Here is a 20,189-nt window from a genome sequence, read left to right as displayed (position 1 = left end):
GAAGGTGACAAGGGGTCCGGGTGTCACGGCATTGGCATATGACCCGTGATGCCTGGATGCCATGGACACTGGCGATGATGTGCACTTGGGCCCGACTTGGACAGGAAACAATGCTGAAAATCATCAGCAAAAGGCAACAAGTGGAACGTCGTGTTTGTGAAAAGAAATTTGAAGCTGATTTGAAGACCCGTCTTGGGGGTATCATCGCGCCAGAAAACCCGGGTCGGAAACGAATACGCGAGGAACACTATTTGACCGTCGTGAGCCAATCAACCCCCAGCCCAGAACCAAAAGTAAAGCCCAGAGCCCAATGAACGCCTCGTCGATGCAACGCTATGCTATGCAATAAATACCCTCTTCCATGTCATTACCATTTCTTCTTGTTTCGCCTTCATTCTGGCCTAAAGGGGCGGAAATAATGATCATTGTATTATGTTTTCCTTCTGCTCTTGTATTATACCGCCAATGTTTTCGGCAAAGACTTTTTGGATGGGAAGCGTGAGCGCATTCATAATGTTCTCTCGGAAGTCAATCTTGACGTTGCTCTTGTCGAACCAGTAATGGCGGATGAACTTGCCCTGGCAGTTGCTGATTTCGACGCCGGGAAAGCCGTTTGCTTCTGCGCATTCGAGCTCCTTGATGTTGTTCTCGTAGTCGTACCGGATGTATTCGCCAAAAGCAGATTGCTCGTGAAAGCGGGGCTGCTTCCACTGGGAGCAGTTTGCGTAGCGGGTATCGTCGGGGCACTCGTGCCATGCTTTGAGGATGGGCATAGTGTCCTTGTTGTTCTGCACAATCATGAAGCCCGTGTTGGTGTAGGTGCGGTTGAAGCGATCAGAGTTGTATTGCGGCTCCTTTGCGGTCCAGGGGTCCTTTGCCATGACAAAAGAATGGTGTGGTTGGATGTCCCAGTAGTTGAGCAGCCACTCAATGGGCACGTGGAGGAAGCGGAATGCGGCGTCTGCGTCGAGGAAGACAATAAACTTGTAGTTTTTGATGTGGTTTGCGAGCGCAGACGGCTTGATCCAGGTCGCGTGGCGGTCTTCGAATTCGCTTGCGTGGATGAACTTGTAGTCGTAACCGTGGACGAGGGCGTACGTGTAGTGATTGAAGACACCGCCGGAAACGTGGTTGATTTCTCTCCAGTCGTACTCGCCCTTGCGGTACGCCTCGGTAGAGGGGAGCGGCCGTGTTTCCAGATCCAAAACCAAGATGTCGCTGCCCATGGTCTTTTTGTAGCGCGGGTTCGGCGGCAGTGTGATGTGGCTGCCATTTGGCTCGCGGATAAAAGGCTCCGTGGGCGCCGTCTTGAGATCCTTGTACAGCAAGCGGATCACATCACTGATGGACACATCGGCCTGCGCATTGGCTGCGGCCCTGTTGCGACGAGTGTTAGCTGGGGCAGAGGAGAGAGGGCGGAGACTGGTGGCGCTTTCGTCCCATGTGTGTCCAGACGATAGTAACATACATTCCCGTGTTGGGCCCGCCGTGGAACACCATGCGAGGCGGGCTCTGCCATGCCAGGAAGGCAAACATGAAGACGAGCACACAGGCAGCGCTCACCGAGAGGGTGAACAGCGGGCTGCGGCCGCCAACCGACGGGAGCATCATGGCGAAGGGCGGAGGTCCAGGAACGGGAGGTCGGTCGGCCTGGACGAGCGACACAGTGCGGAGGGCAGACGTGTCTGTTCGGTTGTTGCAGGCGATAGGGGGAGCAGCGGCGTCCTTGGGGGGGGGGGTGGCGAGCGGTGGGGATCAGCAAGTTTATGTAAAAAGACGACGGCCCATTAGGCACAGAGCCAAGGCGCGCAGGGAGGTGGCATGGGCCGCCAACGAGATTGCGCTTGGCGGGCCATGGGCCTTTTCCGGCGAGCGTGCAGCCAAACGGGCCCCAAGCCGTTCCCATCTTGGTGTACAGCCTCCAGGGCCTCGAGTCCCGTCATGGCCATGGTCCTGGTCCTGGTGGCGAATCACGCCTGGCCCGGTGTTCGGCCGTGCATCGTTGCGGCTGTATGGATGCTTGCACCATTGCCATCGTGTCCGCCGGCGGGCGGCATGGCCATGGGCGGCTCGCTGCCGCTGCTGGGCCGGGGGGCATGGCGACACGCTGCCGCATGCATGGCATGGCATTCTTGGAGTGGCGGATAAATGCGAGTATGTGGATACAGTAGGAGATGGCGGTGGCTGAAGAGGCGGATGTGCATGTGCATGTGGATGCAGACAGGGAGACGGAACGGCTTTGTGGTGATCCCGGATGAGTCCACCACCTCATCATAAGAAATCGAACAGTCTCTAACTGTATTCGGCCTAGTACTGTTCGACTTCTTTTGATGAGGAGGTGAGTCCAAGGGTCCAAATTGCTGCCACGCTTGGGCCAAACCAGTCCAGTCCTCCCAACCCCTGATAAGCCCCCTCCCTAGAAAAATCCTCCTCACAACCACCCACACCTTCCATGATGCGTCCTTTCCATTAGCGTCCTTTTCGTTGTTGTAATTATGCTGATTATCACTAGCGCCATGTACAAGTATTGTTCGTCCCTGGTTGGCCACCCAGTCCTACCCTGCGCCACTCCTGTTGCCACATCCGTTAGTCTCTACCCCCCCTTGGAAATGCACGTCGTCCCTCGCCAATATCTCGTGTAGCAGAAAACATCCTGTCCAACTTCAATCCGACGCTACGACGGCCACTAGCTCCGCGGGTACTCGTAATTCAAAATGAACCTCACCCTACGACACCATCGACAAGGAGCGGGCGGCAGCTCGAGTGCTACTCTCCACGTCACCATCCATGATACCAAGCCCCTGCAGTTCCCATCGCTAGTTCCCGCAGCATCGTTGTTTTATCCCTGCAAGACTGATGCGCCCGTTGGAGCCGTTCTAACCATGCACTCTGTGCCACGAGCGCCCAGACTGAGAGCCCGTTTCTATTCCGCGTCTGTAGACGCCTAACAAACCACCCATTTCAGTATACCCAGCCTTCAAATAGGCCATATGTCTTTGTTTCATCAGTACTGGAACGGCATGCGTTTCCCCAAACCTAGGACCGCAGAGCCGCCGATCACCGGAACAGAAGCGAACAACATGACGTAGAGAACTCAATGCACACAGCAGTCAGATGTTTACATGCTGGACTACGCAATATAGGCACAGTCATCAGCTCACCCCTCACGCTCAAACATCAGTCACGGCCTCACGTCACTGTCAACATGTCTCTTCCATCCACGTCACGCGCCCCTTCTGGCGCGACATCAACGTAGCCAGCAAACACACGTCGCAAACACAATCAGATAAAAAGATGATTACCAACCCATCTCCCCCACCCTTGTGCCCCTCTTCTCTCTCTCTCATACACAAACCACTTTAATCTTCGCCATGAGTATCCCCAAAGACACACCAAAGACCAATGAATCACACCCTCAGCACAACCAAACCCACCCCTCCGACACTACAAGTACTACTAAACAAGCCAATCCAACAGCCCCTTCTTTCAAGACGCATCCACAACGACGCTTCGCTACACTACATGCACCAGTCCGCATAAAGCCTGTAAGACAACCCACTGTCCCACCTGCCTCTAGCGATCTGCACTCTGGGAAAGCCCAAAACTTTATATGGCCTGGAAAAGACATTCAAGGGCAATTTAGCTTTCGCTTCAAAAATGAACATGTACATGTAGACGGTAGCCTTCAATAAGCAGCAGAGTCAATTCTCCTTCTCGTTACATTTATGCTGCCAATGGAACTTTCCGTCCAAAGAACAAGTGACTTGTAGTGTCAGCATGTCTTGCTTATGCAACATCACACATGAAAGAATGACATCAATCAAAACACGCCTTCATTTCCCAACCAAGTCTATTATACAATATCTACAAAATGTTTCATTACATCAATTTCGTGAGAGAGTGCGCCGTCTTCAATCAACACTCGCAATACCAGCGCATCCATGTCCACGACACGAGACCCACACTTGAAATAAGGCATGGTGACCCGCAAATACAAACACCGCTGCTGGGTGTGCTTTTCCAGAAAAAAAAAAGTCCAACAAAAAATGTGGCGACAGGGTATCAAAAAGTAGGTGTCGCCCAACGCCAAAAGCCATGCCAAAGCGACCATGGTTGGGAAAGAGCCTTGTGGCGAAAAAAAAGTCCACCGAAGCGGTAATCGTATACATGGTGTGATGGCCGATATCCCTCGCCGTCTACTGCGACAAGCCGCATGACATCCTGACTCATAACAAGTGGCCAAGATGATATCGACTCAGTAGCAACTCCGGTGCAAAGTTTGTCATGTACGTCATGTCGCATTGGTTGGCCTCGTAGTTTGCCATGTCCTCCATGTTTCCCATAATGGCATCGAAGTCCTCCTGCGACACATCCTCCAGCTCTTCATCGTCGCTCACATCATCGTCGACTTCCATCTCTTCAGAGCCCAACAAATCATGTTGCTCCGTGACTTGTGTCGAGGCGTCCCACTCTTCGATGTTGATTCCTGAGAAGAATGAGTCATCGTTTGCCGACTCATCCTTTGACTCCTCGTTCTTGGCATCCTCACACCCGAGTTCAAACTCGGTGACCGAGAACGTGTCCAGACTCGAGAATGCTGAACCAACTGAGGATGAAATGGAAGAAGGCATTGATGAAGGGGAACCATGGCTGGGAGAAAGCGCGTCCACCACGGCCTCAATGTCAAGGCCCAATGCTGTCATATGAGTGCCCACATAGACTCCATTCCAAGGTTTTTGTACTGAGCGAGCGTTCTGGGCGACTCCTTCGGCATCGAGGAAGAGGATACGATCTCCGTATTGACTTTTGAGATTCTGGGCAACAAGAGGGGCGAACCAAACTTGAACAAGCTGGAGACGCACAACCTTTGCTACTCCCGAGCCTAGCAGTAGTCGCAAGGCAGCCGTGACGGGGTGGTTGGATCCGAGAATCGAATCATCCACCATGGGGGTCACCAACCGAGAAAGCGTAGACTGTATGGCAATGTGAATGTCTTCGAAGTTTGCGCCGACCGTTGCTAGCGATGCGATCGTGTTGGCTAGTCTTTGATGCGTGGACGAGTTCGCTTCTGATACCATGGCGGCGATTTTCAGCTGGCGAAGAAACCGAAGATATCTGTCGGCAATGGGAGGGAGGATGGTGGCGGTTTCAGTTTTGGGGGACATCGGATCGATGGTTATCTGGTTGTGTTGGTAGAAGTAGGACGTGGTTTCGTGATGAAGTTGCTTGGAAACGGCGAACAGTGACAGATGATTGCCGTTGCTGAAGCGCTCAAGAGAGATGTGAGCTTGGGACTTGAGGAGGAGCTCTCCGTAGATGACGTTGCGCAGCTCGGCGGGAATATCGCTGAATTGCGCCATAATGGCCGAGAACGACGGGCAAAGTGGACGGTATTTACGAGAAACCAGGCATACAAACACTGGGCGAAAGGGTGAGTGGTGGTGCTAAGGGTAAGTGTAGGTTTTAAGTGGCGTGGAGTGGGGACCAGGTGGACAGCACACGACCAGGGTGAGAGGGCAAGCTAGCGTCAGGAACACCAAGAAATTGGCAGCAAAGGGCCGCGGCGGGGCGGTAAGTTGAATGTTGTCTTACGTCAGATGGCGTCGGGACTGGTTTGATGGTGTAGGCTGAACAGTTGTTGTGTGCGTTGCAGCCGTGGCGGGGAGAGGGGGTGGTGGGAAAGATGCAAGAGAGAGAGAGAGAGAGAGAGAGCGAAGGAGAGCGAGTGCGAGAGAAAGACGTAGGGCATCGAGTGCCTGAGCGGCCGTGGTTCCGAAGTTTGATCCGCGTTAGCGTGTCCACGTGAATAGTAATTTCGCGCATATGCGCAGCATTCAAGGGGAAGTATCATGGCCCAGCCGCCAGTCCCATGGAACGGGGCCTCTATATGTATATTATTTGCGCGCACCCATCATGCTGCTTCGCGCAGGTGCAGTCTCGGTGCGACTCGGTCGTAACAGCGCGGCCTCTGCGATGGCATGATGCACTGGCGAGAGGGCGAGAGGGTTGCGGGGCGTCCAGGGCACCATGGCCATCTGACAGTCTTGTCCGGTAGCCTCGCTCTTGTCTGCTACCGCCATGGGTAGTCCAACAGGGTGCCTTCGCAGCGACGAGTTGCTGCGACCTGGCCTGGACGCGAGGCTGGCAGCCAGCGTGCATGCCTGACCACGGCTGTGGTCCCGCCCTCACGTCAGGGAAAAGGAAGCCTCGTCGTGGCTGGCTGTACGAACCCCTGACGGCCTGGCTGCATCCGAAATCGCTCCGCGCATCCTCCCACGACGGAGTGTATTAGTGACTGCTCATCTGCTGTGCCAGATGACGTCGACCATGCCCGCAGGCCAGCCACCAGCAAGCGCATGTTGACCATGTCTTTCCGCAGCGACATGCTAACGAGTGGCACCTGGACACCAGCGTGACGAAACACGTCACCCGATCAGCTGCACGTGACGCGAACGTATTCGGAGGGGTGCTTGGGGGGCATTGGGTTGTGGCTGCGGAGGGGAAGACAAGCATGTCCCAAGGGGTCGCGATTGGAAGCAGGAGGAGGAGCAAAGCAGCCATGGACCGGCTTGCTGGGTGACGTTTGCCGGACCCAAGGTTATTCCGGCGCTAAGTAGGGCAATCGATACCACACCCTCTTGTTTGCACACCGTCTCTGCACGTTCCTCGATCCACCGCCCTGCCGCCTCATTTGGCGTTTCTGGTAATGTTCCATGGCCAGCCGTATGTGTGTCTTCGTGTGGGTCTTCTGCGCATGCCATCGGAGTTTCGTCCCTCATCATCTCGTGTGCTCCAAGCAAGTGCCGCTGGTGCAAGTACTGATGGTGCACTGTCAAGAATCCCGCCCGGGCAACACACTCAACAAACCATCTCCCGGCTTGAACCTGGCGCACTCGAATAAAGCCGTCTTCACCGCGTATAGTCATAACCGGGCTTGGATATCGTCGACATTCTGCCGCTTACCTCGGGGTTGGCAGGGAAGACCCACGTAGGGCATTTGCCGGTGCCGATGTGTCGCCTGATTTTCTACAAACAAGACTGGCACTTTTCTCAACCCCGACTGGAAAGCTGCACCGAAACCGCTCGCGATAGATAAGCGGCACTGCATGTTGCTTTTTCCACCTTGGACAGGGCCGATGCAAGAGCATTGGTACATATCGTAGTCACAAACCCCGACATCGTAGATGCAACGCAAGACATACAATTTCCGAGCAAAGCGATAAGTTGAGACTCAGAGACGGCGCGTTGCAGGTAACACACACCCAGCATCACCAGCCAGAAAGCTTGGTTGCGCCCGACTACGGCGCGTGGTACATATCCTTTTTATTTGTGTTAGCAACAACAGCGTTGGCATTGGTACAAGGCCACCAACACTGGGACTTTGCGGAACTGATGACGTCCTTCTCGGTACCATAGACTTAAGACGGAGAGTGGAGGTCAGTCAGGATTTTTTTCATGCTACAGTCCACTTGTACAAGGATGCCGCTGCTGCTTCAGGCTTCTAGTGCATCTGGCATGAAGCTGCGTTGATTCGGGTATAAAGCTTGCTTCAAGCTGCCATGTGCTGATCTGAGCAGTGGCAACTCCTGTCGACATAGGAAGCAATCTGGACATACGTCGCAAGCTGTATTCGTTTATGTTACGATATATCGCATACATGCCACGGCTCCACTGCATTACGGACAGCCAAGTCTTGGTATGTATGGCTGCAAGGCACAACCCCCGGAAAGCGGAATTGCGAACGTGGTGTCACATATACTCGAAGAAAATATTATTTGAAATCATGCAGTGGTATCTGCTTTGTTCTTGATCCCCACTCAATCATCAGACGACATCAGGCCAGTGTCACGCCGGCTAGCAGAGCCACAACAATGGCTAGTGTACCAAAGCCTGTATTTGACAGATGACCATTCGCCTTCGATGGAGGAAAGTCGGATTCCGGATCGCGACTCCCTTCGACAATTTTGTTCGGAGCCAGACAGATGACTCTTGTGTCGAAAAAGCCATTCCCGTCTCGTATGGTAAGGGCCATTGGAACCGTTTGCCGGACGTGTAAATCATACAAGTCGAAATTATCGTAGTCGTCACCTCCTTCCGCTATGCCCCCAACAGGAAGGTCACCGAAGCTTGTGTAGTTGTCTGGTAAATCGACGTGAGGGAGACTGCCCAATGCGCACTTTGTTCTTGAAAAGGTTGATGGTCTTGCTATACCATGGAAATAGCGTCAGAAATAGCATGTATCGGATATCGGCATACACTTACACATGCCCAAGTATCCGTCGACCGAACAAGCTTTTTTGTAATCATCAGGAACATGACACTGGTCATCTGAAAAATCAGGTGTGGAGTATTGTAGCGCAATGCGGCACTCTTCGCTGATAATACCGCTGCAGCTGCCTGTCTCCCCGTCCGCAACAGCGTTTTGAGCTGGAAGTCTGTAGAGACAGTAGCTCGTATCTTCACCTCTTTCGCTTTCAGCAAACGATTCGGGCACACTGAGAAACCCGCTTCTTTCTTGAAACGTCTTGCCAGGGCCCCATGAATAGCCAGGATCGCGTCGATCGGTTATCATCAGGCTGAGATACCACGGTTCCCAGAAATTTGAGTGGTTCACAGCAACAGTGTTGGTGCTGTTGATGGGTCGCCTCTGCTCGAGGAAGCTGTCAATCTCAGACCCACAGTCACTTGACGTTGAGTTGTCAGCACTCTGTGTTAAGCAGGGACCGAAAAAATAAACAGGTATTATGGAAAGAAAAGCAATTTTGGTATTTGTGTGCATCGTGCTTGGGGTCGGACGGTGATGCAGTCGCTCTGAGGGATCGGATAGAATATTGGTTTAGGAAGCGATTTGTACAAAGACGAGTTGAACAGCACATCAACCTCTTTGCTCATCAACGAGGCGCCTGATGACGATATGGCTTGAGACATGTCTTGGGCTTGGGGTATGCTAGGATCAATTGTGGGCCGGGAGGATCACCCGTCGGCTGGACGGCTCATGGGGGATGCCGTGCAGCCGGCACCTAGGTAGTGGTAGTGTCCCATGTTACCCAGGCCTGTTTGTGCGCCACGACGGGCACAGCCGCAAGCGCATCTGCACCTCTGATGATCTGCAGCATCCTTATTTTTGAATTATGTTACCCTGATGATCGTTTGTACCTCGTGGTATAGCTGAATTCCAAAACGCCCTCTATGTAGAGAAACGCATCGCCATCACCATGTGACCCAAGTGGAAAATGTGCCAAGTAAGCTGCCTAGCTATGTAGCACCTTGGCCATCTACCATCACGGTACTCACAGTCTTGGGACCCCAGATGATAGACAGTGGGCCTTAAAATCTGTGGGCCAAGGATTGCTTGGAACATGCAAATCCTTCGGCTTCAGCCGAAGCGATGCGATTGAATCGTGTCTGCCCATCTTCGACGTCGGCAGTCTCTAGCTACGAAGAGCTATTCAAACTAAGCATGTGACTGAGGGTGTTATTTTCCTAATTTATGCTTCAAAGGGCGTTTTGGGAGTGTTAATTTATGCCATGAGAGTTTGGTTCTCTCCGAGTGAGGATCATAAGACTAGGGCTATCCTCTCAGGAACAGCAACCGATGAACGTGGGTGATCCTTTCAAATGTCTGTCTCATATACAACAATACATCCCGATGTATATTGTCTGAAAGAAAAAGCCACTGACATCTCCAATACGAGCGCCGAGTCTAGTAGGGCCACCACCCCCCCACATTAACACGATGCCGCCACAACCGGATACTACGAGAGATCGATTCCGACAGACACACCAAACGAAGACTTGCTAAGTGACCGAGAAGGATTGAAGCTGCCCAGAAGATGGCTGTAGAAAGGGAGAAACAGCCAAGTGCTCGTTGTACAAGAGAAGAGCATAAATAGGGGCACAATCTCTTGCAGAATATTGAACCCAGCCATCCTTGAGTTCACAGCTCAGCACCCAAGACACAATCCGTAGCTAGAAGCGGTCTTAATCATGCATTCAAAGCCCTCTTCCATCTTCGCTTTTGGCGCTTTGGCATGAACCTTGGCTGCGGCAGCGCCCTCGCAACTTGAAACTCGTCAGTGGGATGGTACTCGTCCAGGCGGAGAGGTAGAATGCGAATTCCGACTGCTTCCAAACTGGGCAGATTGTAAGCATTATCTCATTGGTTCAATGGGCCCGTATTGAATGAACAGACCCTGGCTGACAATGTTTGCTTTAATCAGGCGACACCATTATGGATGGTAACACGTACTTTGGCAACGGCCCTACGACGGAAGTGTGCGTCTTCGCGGGTGCATGCCGCGTGTGGACCCAAGGCAATTGTCGTATTTCATTCTGCAACAACGAGCAATACGACTCGTGCGACGTCAACAACACCTGGGGTGACCGAGCCCGCGCTATTGAGTCAAGGTGCCGGCCAGTGGACCAGGGTGGTTTTCAGTCCAAGCCTGCGCCGCAAGACTGGACCGAAGTGGCCATTCGTCTCAACACTGATTGGCGTGTCAGCCCCAAACTCGCGCCAGGCGAGATAGATTATGAGGACATGTCGGTCGAGGAGAATGCTGCCGAGCTTCGCCGGCTCGACCTCATCGAAGAGGCTCTGAGTTCTGGTACCGATGCGGCCAATCTGGAAGAACGTGAAGTGCATTCATTAAAGAAGAAGGTATGTCCAATCCACTCCTTGGAGTTGAAGCCATAGCACTCGCCACCGTGCAGCTCCAACTAACCGCTCTTTGCGTACAGCAAGACGATGAATTCATTATCGAGGCCACCTACAGGGGCACATACCGACCCGGATCAGCTGTTTTCGTGATCTCAACCAACGCACAGGACTCATACACTGTTACCGAATCCAAGACCACCACCATTGGTGTTAGCACTTCCGTCAGCGTCGGTGCATCTTTCTGGGACCTGATTACTGCAGAAATCGGCGTTACCGTCAGCACCGAGTACTCCCTAACGAGCTCGACATCCATTCAGGTCAACATTGACTGCGAGGATGGCCAGCGAGCCTTCATCTATTGGAGGCCTTTCTTCGACCGTTACGATGGCAGATTCCGATCAAATGGACAGACCGTTACTGTCTGGGTCCCCAAGGATACCCAGTCTTCTCGCATGAACTACGACTACCAGTGCGCTGGTTAGATTTATTTCCCCATGGTATTCTAGCCCCCAAGGGGATGGCGGCATGGTAAAGAATAGTAAGGATTGATGCATTTTCCGTTTCTAGTAGATGCACTTATTCAACATAATTGTATTCCAAGAATCCTTAGTAATCTAGTAAATGGAACCACGATTTCTTTCCAGTAAATATAATGTATATGTCGAGAAGCAAAGACCCAGATTAGTAGTTTCCTTCTCTAACCTAAAGTGATGCTGTGATGGAGTGTGCTGGGTGCTTAAGGGAAAATAAACAGGTAGCATCCTAGCAGAGCTTGGAGCAATGATAGGCCAAGGGCCTTGGTAACTTGTTAATTGAGATCAAATGAGATGCTTAGCCTCAGTGTAACACCGATTTAGCTAGGTCATAGTCTGCCCATTGTCTCTCAGTCATCCAATGATAAGTATTTATCTAGAAAGGTTTTCTTGGGGTCTTTAAAATTCCAAGCAGGCAAGGGAGATGTGTATCTCAATAAAAAGCAGTATTACGAATAACCATTACGTCGTAGTTTTTGGTTTTTCAACCCGACATGACGATAACAACGGGCCTAGAATAATGTTCTCCACAAAAACTCTAGTCTTCTCCAAGACTGGAAATACCTAAAGAACAAGTCTTATCAAAAGGTTAGCCAAACGCTCAGGTTGCTCAATCGCCAACGAATGGCCGCACTCAAAAACCTCTGCAATCTCGCCCTTTTCTGCAATAGACTTCATCTGCTGTTCTACACGGAGACCAAAGAACCTATACGACATCAGCATCAGACCTATGTCGGTACATACGCTCCTATGCTTATCAGCCACATGTCACACGTACTCCAATGCCCCAACCGTCATGACTTTGCACTTTAACTTTCCTTTACTCAAAATCTCCTCTTCAATCTCCAAATTCGCCCAATGGCTGCGATAGCTTTCTAGTATACCTCTTGTTCCGCCGGGGGCCTTTGCACACCGTACCCACTCATCAATGGCGAGCTGGTCGAGCGCAGAAGGATTGTAACACTCTGCCTTCATAAAATGGGTCCAGAATTCCTCTTCCTTTCCCTGAATCAACATTTCCGGAACATGCGGCATCCAGAAGAAAGGAATATGCCAGTTCCAAACGCCCGTCTGATTGTACTGTGCTGCAATATTGTCGCGGGTGAAAAAGGAGGCCTGCGTTAGTCCGGCTGACAGGAGCATTTCACAAAAGGAAAGATGAGTGACGCGCTCGGGGTAGAGCCCCGCAAGGCAGAAAGCATGTGTTGCGCCGCGGTCTTCGCCATGGACGGCAAATGTCTTGTATTCGAGCGCATCCATGAGCGCAATCATGTCTTTGGCGTTTGTGCGGCCATCGTAGCCCTCGCTTGCAGGGGGTTTGTCGGTCGCGCCGAAACAGCGCAGATCGGGGGCCACAATCGCAAAGTGAGGCGTCAGCAGTGGGAGGATCCGATACCAGTAGTAGTGTGTTTTGGGTGTGCCGTGAAGTAACAGTAAAGCTGGTCCCGATCCCGCGGTAATGTAATGTAGGCGAATACCGTTCACCCGTGCCATGTGGTGCTGCACGGGCTTGCCATCGTGGTCGTATAACTCGGGCATTGCGCAAAGGTGCAATGGGAATTTCGGCGCATAGGTAAAATGACCCGAGCATATAGCAACAGGAAAGTTTCCTCCAGGGGTATCTTGAAGGTGGGTGATGCGGCCCCGCAGTAGACGTCATTGGATCGAGCGTAAATCGATGGTCCGGAGATTTCCCCGCACTACGTAGGTAAGTATTCGAAGTTCCATGACACCTAGGGTTAGACACGCATCGAGTAGACTGTGGAAAAGCAAAAAGAAAATCCCTTGAGGCGATTTACGAAGTTCGGACATGAGTAACCAAGTCTCAGAAAAACCACCGATACGTACTGTCGGGCTTGGCAAACTCGCAATGACTGCTTACTTTGATTGACATATGCTGTATTACCCGCAGTTACACAACATCATCCCTCTTTCTTCTCGTGCCCAACTCATGAATCAGGGATAGCAGCAATTGCCTCGACCTCGATGAGAAAATTTCCTGGAAGCTTTCCGACCTCGACAGCAGTGCGAGCAGGCTTAGGACTGGGAAGCATGGCAGCATACACCTCGTTCATGGCAGAGTAGTCGGACATGTTGGCAAGGAAAACGGTCGTCTTCATGACATAATCCCACGATGTACCGGCCTCTTCAAGCACGGCCGCGATGTTCTTGATGACTTGGGCCTACTGCATGTAAGCCACAGTCTAAGAGATGAAGGCAAATATGTGGTTTACGTACTGTTTGGGCCTCAATACCCCCAGAAACGATTGTTCCGTTGCGTGAGGGCACGGTTCCCGAAGTGTATACTATTCCCTTGGATGTCCAGGCACCGCTTGCTGAGAAGAGATCAATAGCTGAAAGGGCATAGGGAGGTGCGTATCATACATAGAATTGGTCCTTGCGTGCCAAGGTAGGTCACTACCGGCTGCTCAGTGAGCTTGGGTGTTGGTTTGGCAATGGCAGCACTAGTTACCACCAACAAGGTAGTGATGAGAGAGCTGAAGGAGACCATGATTATGTTTGTATTTTCGATTTTTCTCTGGTGCAAATGGAGAACCGGTCGATATGGATTGTTGCTTCAAGGTACTCGAGACCTGCCTCGCTAGCCGATGATTATATACATTTCGACCATGTAGCATTCTACCACCTAGTCAATGCTAAGCTTTGAGTCCAAGTCGGATTTCGGTATTGAACCGAATGCCATGGCTTCCAAGAGCTGTGAGTCTTCGTATACGGGCTGAGATGTTTTGCCAATCTTGGTACGGTGTACAGTCGATATCGAGGGATTCTAGGCATACCGGATATTCTGAGTTTATGAACAGATACCGCCCATTTCTCTCGTAATTGATTGTGGTACGCCGCCGGCCCAAGGCCCGGGAAACCTCATCGGCCGCCATGTGTGTTTGGTAGTAATCAGATGGACAGGGCTGTGTGGGTCGATTGGTCCAGTTCCCGTGGGGCCATGCAAAACTGGAGATACCCAGCAAGTATCCAGAAAGGAAGGAGGCTACAATTCGTCGCGGTGTGGAGGAGGACATGATAGACTATGACGAGAGGAGCGTAGACGATGCACTGTCTCTGGGCGCCAAGACATTTTGCCCATGTACCGCGCGTGTATCACGCGTATTAGAAAGCAAGGGGTGGTTTTGACGTAAGTCGAGATAAAGGCTGGCTGGAGGTGAGATAAGAAGCAATCCTTTGGGCCACACAGGTTGGTTTATCGATATCGCTAGACTCCACTGGTGGATCATCGTGGCTTGCGGGTCGGCTTGTGATTCGCCGCTGTGGGCTCCAACTCACTCTCCCATTCTTGAACGCCTAACCGTCGACCAGCGAACTTTTTTTTGCACAACTTTCGTCTTACTATCTTTGCCGCGGCTCTTGAGATTCCCGGACTAGCTTAAGCGCAGGCGAGCGGGTTTAGGCAGACTCCGATGCCGAGGCGCAACGCCCGAACGTGGTGTATGCCTTCCGGGAGAGTGGTAATACTACAAATCTCTGAGCATTGTTCTCAGGAGCAAGTATTCTAAACACCTAGAGAAGCTGAGATGGTATCTGATGCTACAGTGCTGCAAAATTTCTGGCATGTTTTGAGTATGGTTGACAGCTGTCATCGTTGCAACTGAACTGATGTAGTATCTTGAGGTCGTATGGATTCACCGCGGTACCCGTATATCCAACCGTCTCAATGTCACCCGATGCTCCGTCGGAACAGTACCGACAGCCCGATTCGTTATCTTTCGGAGAGTAAAGGGGCTTCGTCCCTAAGTGCCGATCGCCTGGACAAGATGCGTCTCCACACTAATGCCTGTCATACGTTACGCTACTGCATCTCGCTTCAAGAACGTGGTGCGGGTCATCTATAACGGGCATCTCGACGCGTGGGAAACCCCATCCTGCAAGAATAATCATCAGAATTCACGGCTGACAACATCCTATGGTCCTTATCGCAGTTGTGCAAGTCAATATTCTTAGTAGCCAATGTACGGTCGGCGACTTTGCCAATATGTCCCGGTGGTCGCTGGCACGCCCTACAACGATAAGGTATTTGTGACCAATGTGAATGTAAAACTAGTGTGTTTTTGGGAACAGCGACGTGCTGCAGAAGTCCATTAAGAAATGTATTTGAAGGACGGGTATTTCCTTGTCTGAAAGATATTCTTCCGACATCTCCATATTACTTCAAAGCCAAGATGAAGGGTCTCATCACAGCCTCTTCGGCAGCCTTGTCCTTGGCAGGTGGCGCCATTGCCAGTCCTGTCACTCCTCGTTCAGACATTCTTTTCTTCAAACCCCTACAGGTCAAATCCGACTCGGTACACAACGTTCATGTTAATTTTGGCGATGACGACTTTGAAGGCGAAGTCCGCTTGGTCTACGGCGAGTGCGGGATGAAAAGCCACGGAGAGAGACATCACGATGTCGCCTCACACTACATCAAACGATCAACTCGTCCTGAACGTTTTGTTTGGATTGTACCGGAAGATGCCGCCCATGGAGGATGTCTTCACGCCTATTCGGGATCCACACTCATTGGACGTTCAGCCCCAATTCACGTCACCAGAGATGTCAACAATCAAGCTCATCAAGCCGAGCTAACTTGATACAGTAATAGGCTAGCTTTTTTAGGCCTAATCATTACTATATCGCGTTAGCTCGGCTTGATGAGCTTGATTGTTGACATCTCTGCACGTCACACATCAACCAAAGAAGAGGGAGGATATCTCTGAGGTGGCTGATGCTATGGGTCCTTGGTTCGATGGCGTAGCCTATCTGAAGAGCAAGCAAAACAATGCTTCCTATGTCGCCGTCGAGAAGAGCAAGCGAATTGCTATAGTCGGAGGAGGCATGTCCGGGTTGATGACCAGTCATCTGCTTGATTCAGTTGGCATCCATGACTGGCACATTATCGAATCTTCCCAGCGGATCGGAGGCCGTATACGAACAAAGTACCTCGGCGGAAGCACTCCCGATCAGTACCAATACCAAGAGATGGGTCCTATGCGCTTCCCAGTATCGACCCGTTACCCAGAAACAAACGAGACTCTGGATATTCAGGACCACAAGATGGTTTTCCAGCTCGGAGCGACTTTGACCGAGATGAACGGCGGTCCCAGCAGCGATCTTGCCGTAAACTTCATTCCTTGGATCCAATCGAGCCCGAACGTGCCGGCCAACTCGAATGGTTACCGTCTTCCCAACGGACGCATTCCCAGCGCTGCACAGATTAAGAGTAACCAGACCGCATACACATTGCCAAAAGCCCCAGGCCCAGACGAGGAGGCTGTTGAGCATGCCACTGAAGAGCTGGACGAATTCGTGGGAACAACACCAGAGGTTGTGCGTGAGATGCACAACAATGTCTTCCTAGCCCACAAACACGCCGTAGAGAAGGGCCTGTTCCACTGGTCTGAGGCTGCGTATGTCCGATATGCGCTGAACCAGAGTGCTGATGTAACTGACTACGTTACCGGCAACGATGACACTCCAATCTGGGAGTACGATACTGCTTACTTTGGCGCCACAACATGGCGAACCATCGATAAGGGTCTCGAGTCACTTCCTCGCGCTTTTTACCCCCATGTCCAGGACCGGCTGACTCTTGACCGCAAGGTCACTGGCTTGAAGTATGACGAGAATACTGACAAGATTTCCGTTCAGTGGCGCAAGGACCCCTTTGCGATGAAGCCAGAGAGTGAGGAATATGATTACGCCGTCGTGGCCGTTCCTTTCTCTAAGGTCCGGATCTGGGACCTTCCCCAATACTCATCGCTCTTGTCTCGTGCTATCAACGAGATGAACTACCAGCAGTCGTGCAAGGTCTCTCTACGCTACAAGACACGCTTCTGGGAGAAGCTTTCGCCTCCCATCATCGGTGGATGTGGTTCGGTCGATATTTCGGGCATTGGCAGCGTCTGCTACCCTTCGTACCAGATCAACTCGACTGGTCCTGGTGTGATTTTGGGCTCGTACGTCTCTGGCACTCTTGCCCGCTCTGTAGCCGCACTTAGTGAGGAGGACCACGTCGCTATGGTGCAACGCGCGATGGTTGAGATTCACGGTGACGTAGCCGACGAACAGTTCACTGGCGCATACGAGCGTCAATGCTGGGAACTTGACGAGCACCAGGCTGGTGCCTGGGCTTCGCCTACTATTGGCCAACAAGACCTTTTCCTGCCCGCCTATTACAAGACCGAGTTCAAGTCCATTTTCGTTGGTAATTACAAATGTGTTTCTTTTGAGATGAGCGCTGGCTAATGTCTTTCAGGTGAGCACACGAGCTACACACACGCTTGGATCTTCTCAGCTCTCGACTCTGCTGTGCGCGGCACTTCTCAGCTTCTCTTGGATATGGGCCTGGTGGATGAGGCAAAGCAAATCGTCGATACTTGGATGGGACGATGGATCTCCATCTAAACTCTACCTAACACGAAGATTATATGATTGAACGTTAAAAAGAAAGTTTATCTATATTTAGAATCAAATGATACATCTAATTAATGACCTCCTCTTCTGTATCTAATCTTGGATGCTGTATTCTACTTGAGATAGGATTGTTTCTACATCTGGTTTCAAGATAGACCTGGAACATTAGTAGCCGGTTATGACATAGAAGGTAACTATCTGGGCCCTTAAAACCTCCCTTTTGTCACATAATAGCTGTAATTTTTGAGTTGTATGTAATCTTCTAGCGTTAAGTATGACACAATCATGTGACTAAAACCAGAGGCTAGATCCCCGTCTCTTCCGAACACAGCCTGGACCAATGCCTTTTCCGAGCCGATCCTTCTTTTCGTTGGCAACTTGTTTAAGTCTAGCTGCCACCCAAGCCACGGGCGCGTGGCTGAACTCTAACCAGAAACGGGCTCAAGAACCGAGATGGAGACAGACTAACGCAATAGGCCTTGAACACGACACTGTTTCTTTGCCCGTTTTGAACACGCAGCCTGAATACAGTAAGCAGCACGAACGAATGGAGCAAAATCTGAACTAATTCTGACTAGCGCTCACATAAGGTGCTACTATACGAAGGCGCTCGTCCTTAATAAGGAACATATAGCCTCTCCATTTTGGATACCCCTCAGTAATACCACACAACAACACTGTTGAGAGATACCATCACTGACTAAAATATAGCACTTTCTTTTTCTCACAAAGAAAGTCTACATTTATAGGATGTTCAAGAATCTGGCAGGTGGTAATATAGTTGTAAAATTGGTTCCAGGTTTTGGAGGGCGTTCTGATACTTGGTGTGCGCGCCACGGTGTTTCTCACTAAAAACGAGGTCCTTTCTAGGTACGCCACAATGTTATAACCCATCATACAATAAATGCTAAGCCGATAATATAGATTTCATAACATGTTCAAATATATGTCATGACTTGGGCTTATCAAGATTGGTCCAAAAGATAATCAGCTAGTTATTAGCCTGCGCCACAATTTTTGCCGAGCTGATGAGAGGAGGCTGAACATCTCCATGGGGCGTTATTCACCTTAATCTGCACGCATACTCTATGGCTAAGACAGAGGCCTTGATTGCTACGTAAAAAGCTTTCCCCCTCTTTGTCGTGGCACACTACACGACCCAAAGCAAGAGCAGCAAAGTGGTAGTGACCTCAGGTCTCTGGACTAAGTACATGTCCTCTGCCGAAGCGTCATACCTCATTAGAAGATAAAATCCCATTCTAGTAGTCACGAGTCGCTCTGCACGTCTAACAGGGATTCTAAAATATCGTATACTGAGTTATTACTTGTGTGTCGTTCGGTATGTCAGTGTCTATCCTAGTTATATAGCACTTATCACTCACATATGGGCCTATCAGAGCCAATGAAAGATGTCCTGGTTTCGCCACCAAAATAAATCCAGTCGTATAGTGTTACTATCATTTACGCCAAGTGCTACGATAGATACTCCGCGATGTTCCAGCCTCTCGTCCCACGCCTGTAAAGCTGACAGCAGAAAGTTTACAGCACATCCACTAGCATGATATGGGCAAAATCCATCGCAACTTAGTATGAAGCAAAATTTTATGCAAGAACCAGATGATATTTAGCTTCACCACTGCACAGCCTTGCTAAGAGGTGAAATCACTGTTGCGCCTGTATTTTCTGTATATTAGTAGACAGAATAGCTAAGGAGATATCTCAATGATGTTCAATAGTGTATGTCTATCAAGCTATGAGTTCTCACTATGCCTTGTGATACTTGTTCTGCTTATGAGACCGTCCCTCAAACTTCTTCAATCTAATCCTTTGTGGGTCTAACACGTCATAAACAGCCGAAGAAACAAGACTGAACACGAACAAGCTAGAAATAAAGAGCTAAGGGGCATTTTGGGTATAACGCGTCTCAGTAGAAGTAAGTATAAATATGTAGTGCAGGTATGCTACAAACCTCCATCATCTGCAAGTAATTCTCAAATCAACAACAGTTCTCAAGTCAACAGACAATTCTCAATTCACGATTCAACTATGAAGACATTTGTTTTTACTTTCTTCTGCCTCGGCGCTGCTCTTGTGGCTGCCAATCCTCTTCCCCAAAACAACAATAACAATGGTACAAGTTCTACCAGCGATGCTTTATGTGGAGAACTCTATGGTTAGTGAAGCATATGAGGAGAATTTCAAACCATCCCTTAAACTCACCATTTACCAGACGCCTGTGAGATTGGATCCTCTCAAGATGGATGCTGCCCGGGCTTCGAATGTGCCAAGTACCTCTGTGGCATTTTCGAAACCTGCACTCACTGCATTCATGAATTCAAATGTAAGTAAGCGAGGCGTTGCTTCGAGTTCTTGGTGATAGAAATTCTTCTCACATCTGTCTAGGATCAATAATGCAAGGCCTCTAGTGTTCTAGGTGCCTGAGGTTTGGTGCCGAAGAAGCTTCCTCTGGAATTTCGTAGCATCACTTTAATTGTCATGATTTATTTTTCCGCGCGAGATGCTTCCGGGAATAGAAGAGACAAAAAGCAGATTGATACCTTTTAGCTAGT

The 20,189-nt window shown here is 50.6% G+C and overlaps 8 protein-coding genes across 8 annotated transcripts; 3 read left to right on the top strand and 5 right to left on the bottom strand.

Moving 5' to 3' along the window:
- Positions 1-422: 422 nt before the first annotated feature.
- Positions 423-1,611, bottom strand: SETTUDRAFT_38930 (uncharacterized protein; the record flags this gene model as incomplete). The annotated part of the gene is made up of 2 exons (XM_008025922.1): positions 423-1,377; positions 1,469-1,611. The coding sequence occupies 2 exons, from the start codon at positions 1,609-1,611 to the stop codon at positions 423-425; spliced, it is 1,098 nt and encodes a 365-aa protein (XP_008024113.1).
- Positions 1,612-3,371: 1,760 nt separating this feature from the next.
- On the top strand, positions 3,372-3,692 carry SETTUDRAFT_38929 (uncharacterized protein; the record flags this gene model as incomplete). Its single annotated transcript, XM_008025921.1, has 1 exon — positions 3,372-3,692. The coding sequence occupies one exon, from the start codon at positions 3,372-3,374 to the stop codon at positions 3,690-3,692; it is 321 nt and encodes a 106-aa protein (XP_008024112.1).
- Positions 3,693-3,896: 204 nt separating this feature from the next.
- SETTUDRAFT_168640 (uncharacterized protein) lies at positions 3,897-5,110 on the bottom strand. The gene has a single exon (XM_008026095.1). It carries the CDS (start codon positions 5,076-5,078, stop codon positions 4,227-4,229), a length of 852 nt encoding a protein of 283 aa, XP_008024286.1. The 5' UTR covers positions 5,079-5,110; the 3' UTR covers positions 3,897-4,226.
- A 2,724-nt stretch (positions 5,111-7,834) lies between these two features.
- SETTUDRAFT_38927 (uncharacterized protein) lies at positions 7,835-8,779 on the bottom strand (the record flags this gene model as incomplete). Its single annotated transcript, XM_008025920.1, has 2 exons — positions 7,835-8,205; positions 8,263-8,779. The coding sequence occupies 2 exons, from the start codon at positions 8,777-8,779 to the stop codon at positions 7,835-7,837; spliced, it is 888 nt and encodes a 295-aa protein (XP_008024111.1).
- A 1,295-nt stretch (positions 8,780-10,074) lies between these two features.
- Positions 10,075-11,142, top strand: SETTUDRAFT_108127 (uncharacterized protein; the record flags this gene model as incomplete). Its single annotated transcript, XM_008026094.1, has 3 exons — positions 10,075-10,144; positions 10,221-10,639; positions 10,741-11,142. Coding segments are annotated over 3 exons (891 nt in total), but the record flags the coding sequence as incomplete, so codon positions are not given.
- Positions 11,143-11,757: 615 nt separating this feature from the next.
- Positions 11,758-12,732, bottom strand: SETTUDRAFT_27710 (uncharacterized protein; the record flags this gene model as incomplete). Its single annotated transcript, XM_008025876.1, has 2 exons — positions 11,758-11,899; positions 11,972-12,732. The coding sequence occupies 2 exons, from the start codon at positions 12,730-12,732 to the stop codon at positions 11,758-11,760; spliced, it is 903 nt and encodes a 300-aa protein (XP_008024067.1).
- Positions 12,733-13,051: 319 nt separating this feature from the next.
- SETTUDRAFT_46986 (uncharacterized protein) lies at positions 13,052-13,705 on the bottom strand (the record flags this gene model as incomplete). Its single annotated transcript, XM_008025943.1, has 3 exons — positions 13,052-13,376; positions 13,432-13,529; positions 13,579-13,705. The coding sequence occupies 3 exons, from the start codon at positions 13,703-13,705 to the stop codon at positions 13,143-13,145; spliced, it is 459 nt and encodes a 152-aa protein (XP_008024134.1). The 3' UTR covers positions 13,052-13,142.
- A 1,681-nt stretch (positions 13,706-15,386) lies between these two features.
- Positions 15,387-17,610, top strand: SETTUDRAFT_107857 (uncharacterized protein; the record flags this gene model as incomplete). Its single annotated transcript, XM_008026093.1, has 3 exons — positions 15,387-15,761; positions 15,907-17,410; positions 17,462-17,610. The coding sequence occupies 3 exons, from the start codon at positions 15,387-15,389 to the stop codon at positions 17,608-17,610; spliced, it is 2,028 nt and encodes a 675-aa protein (XP_008024284.1).
- Between the last annotated feature and the right edge of the window lie 2,579 nt (positions 17,611-20,189).

Source organism: Exserohilum turcica (assembly GCF_000359705.1).
Source record: "Exserohilum turcica Et28A unplaced genomic scaffold SETTUscaffold_16, whole genome shotgun sequence".
NCBI classification, from domain to species: domain Eukaryota; kingdom Fungi; phylum Ascomycota; class Dothideomycetes; order Pleosporales; family Pleosporaceae; genus Exserohilum; species Exserohilum turcicum.
The sequence above is the reverse complement of the archived record's forward strand: the minus strand, read 5'-3'. Positions and strand labels throughout refer to the sequence as shown.

Coding starts and splice junctions, on each gene's coding strand:
- SETTUDRAFT_168640 (XM_008026095.1), bottom strand. CDS start 5,078: ATGGTATCAGAAGCGAACTCGTCCACGCATCAAAGACTAGCCAACACG.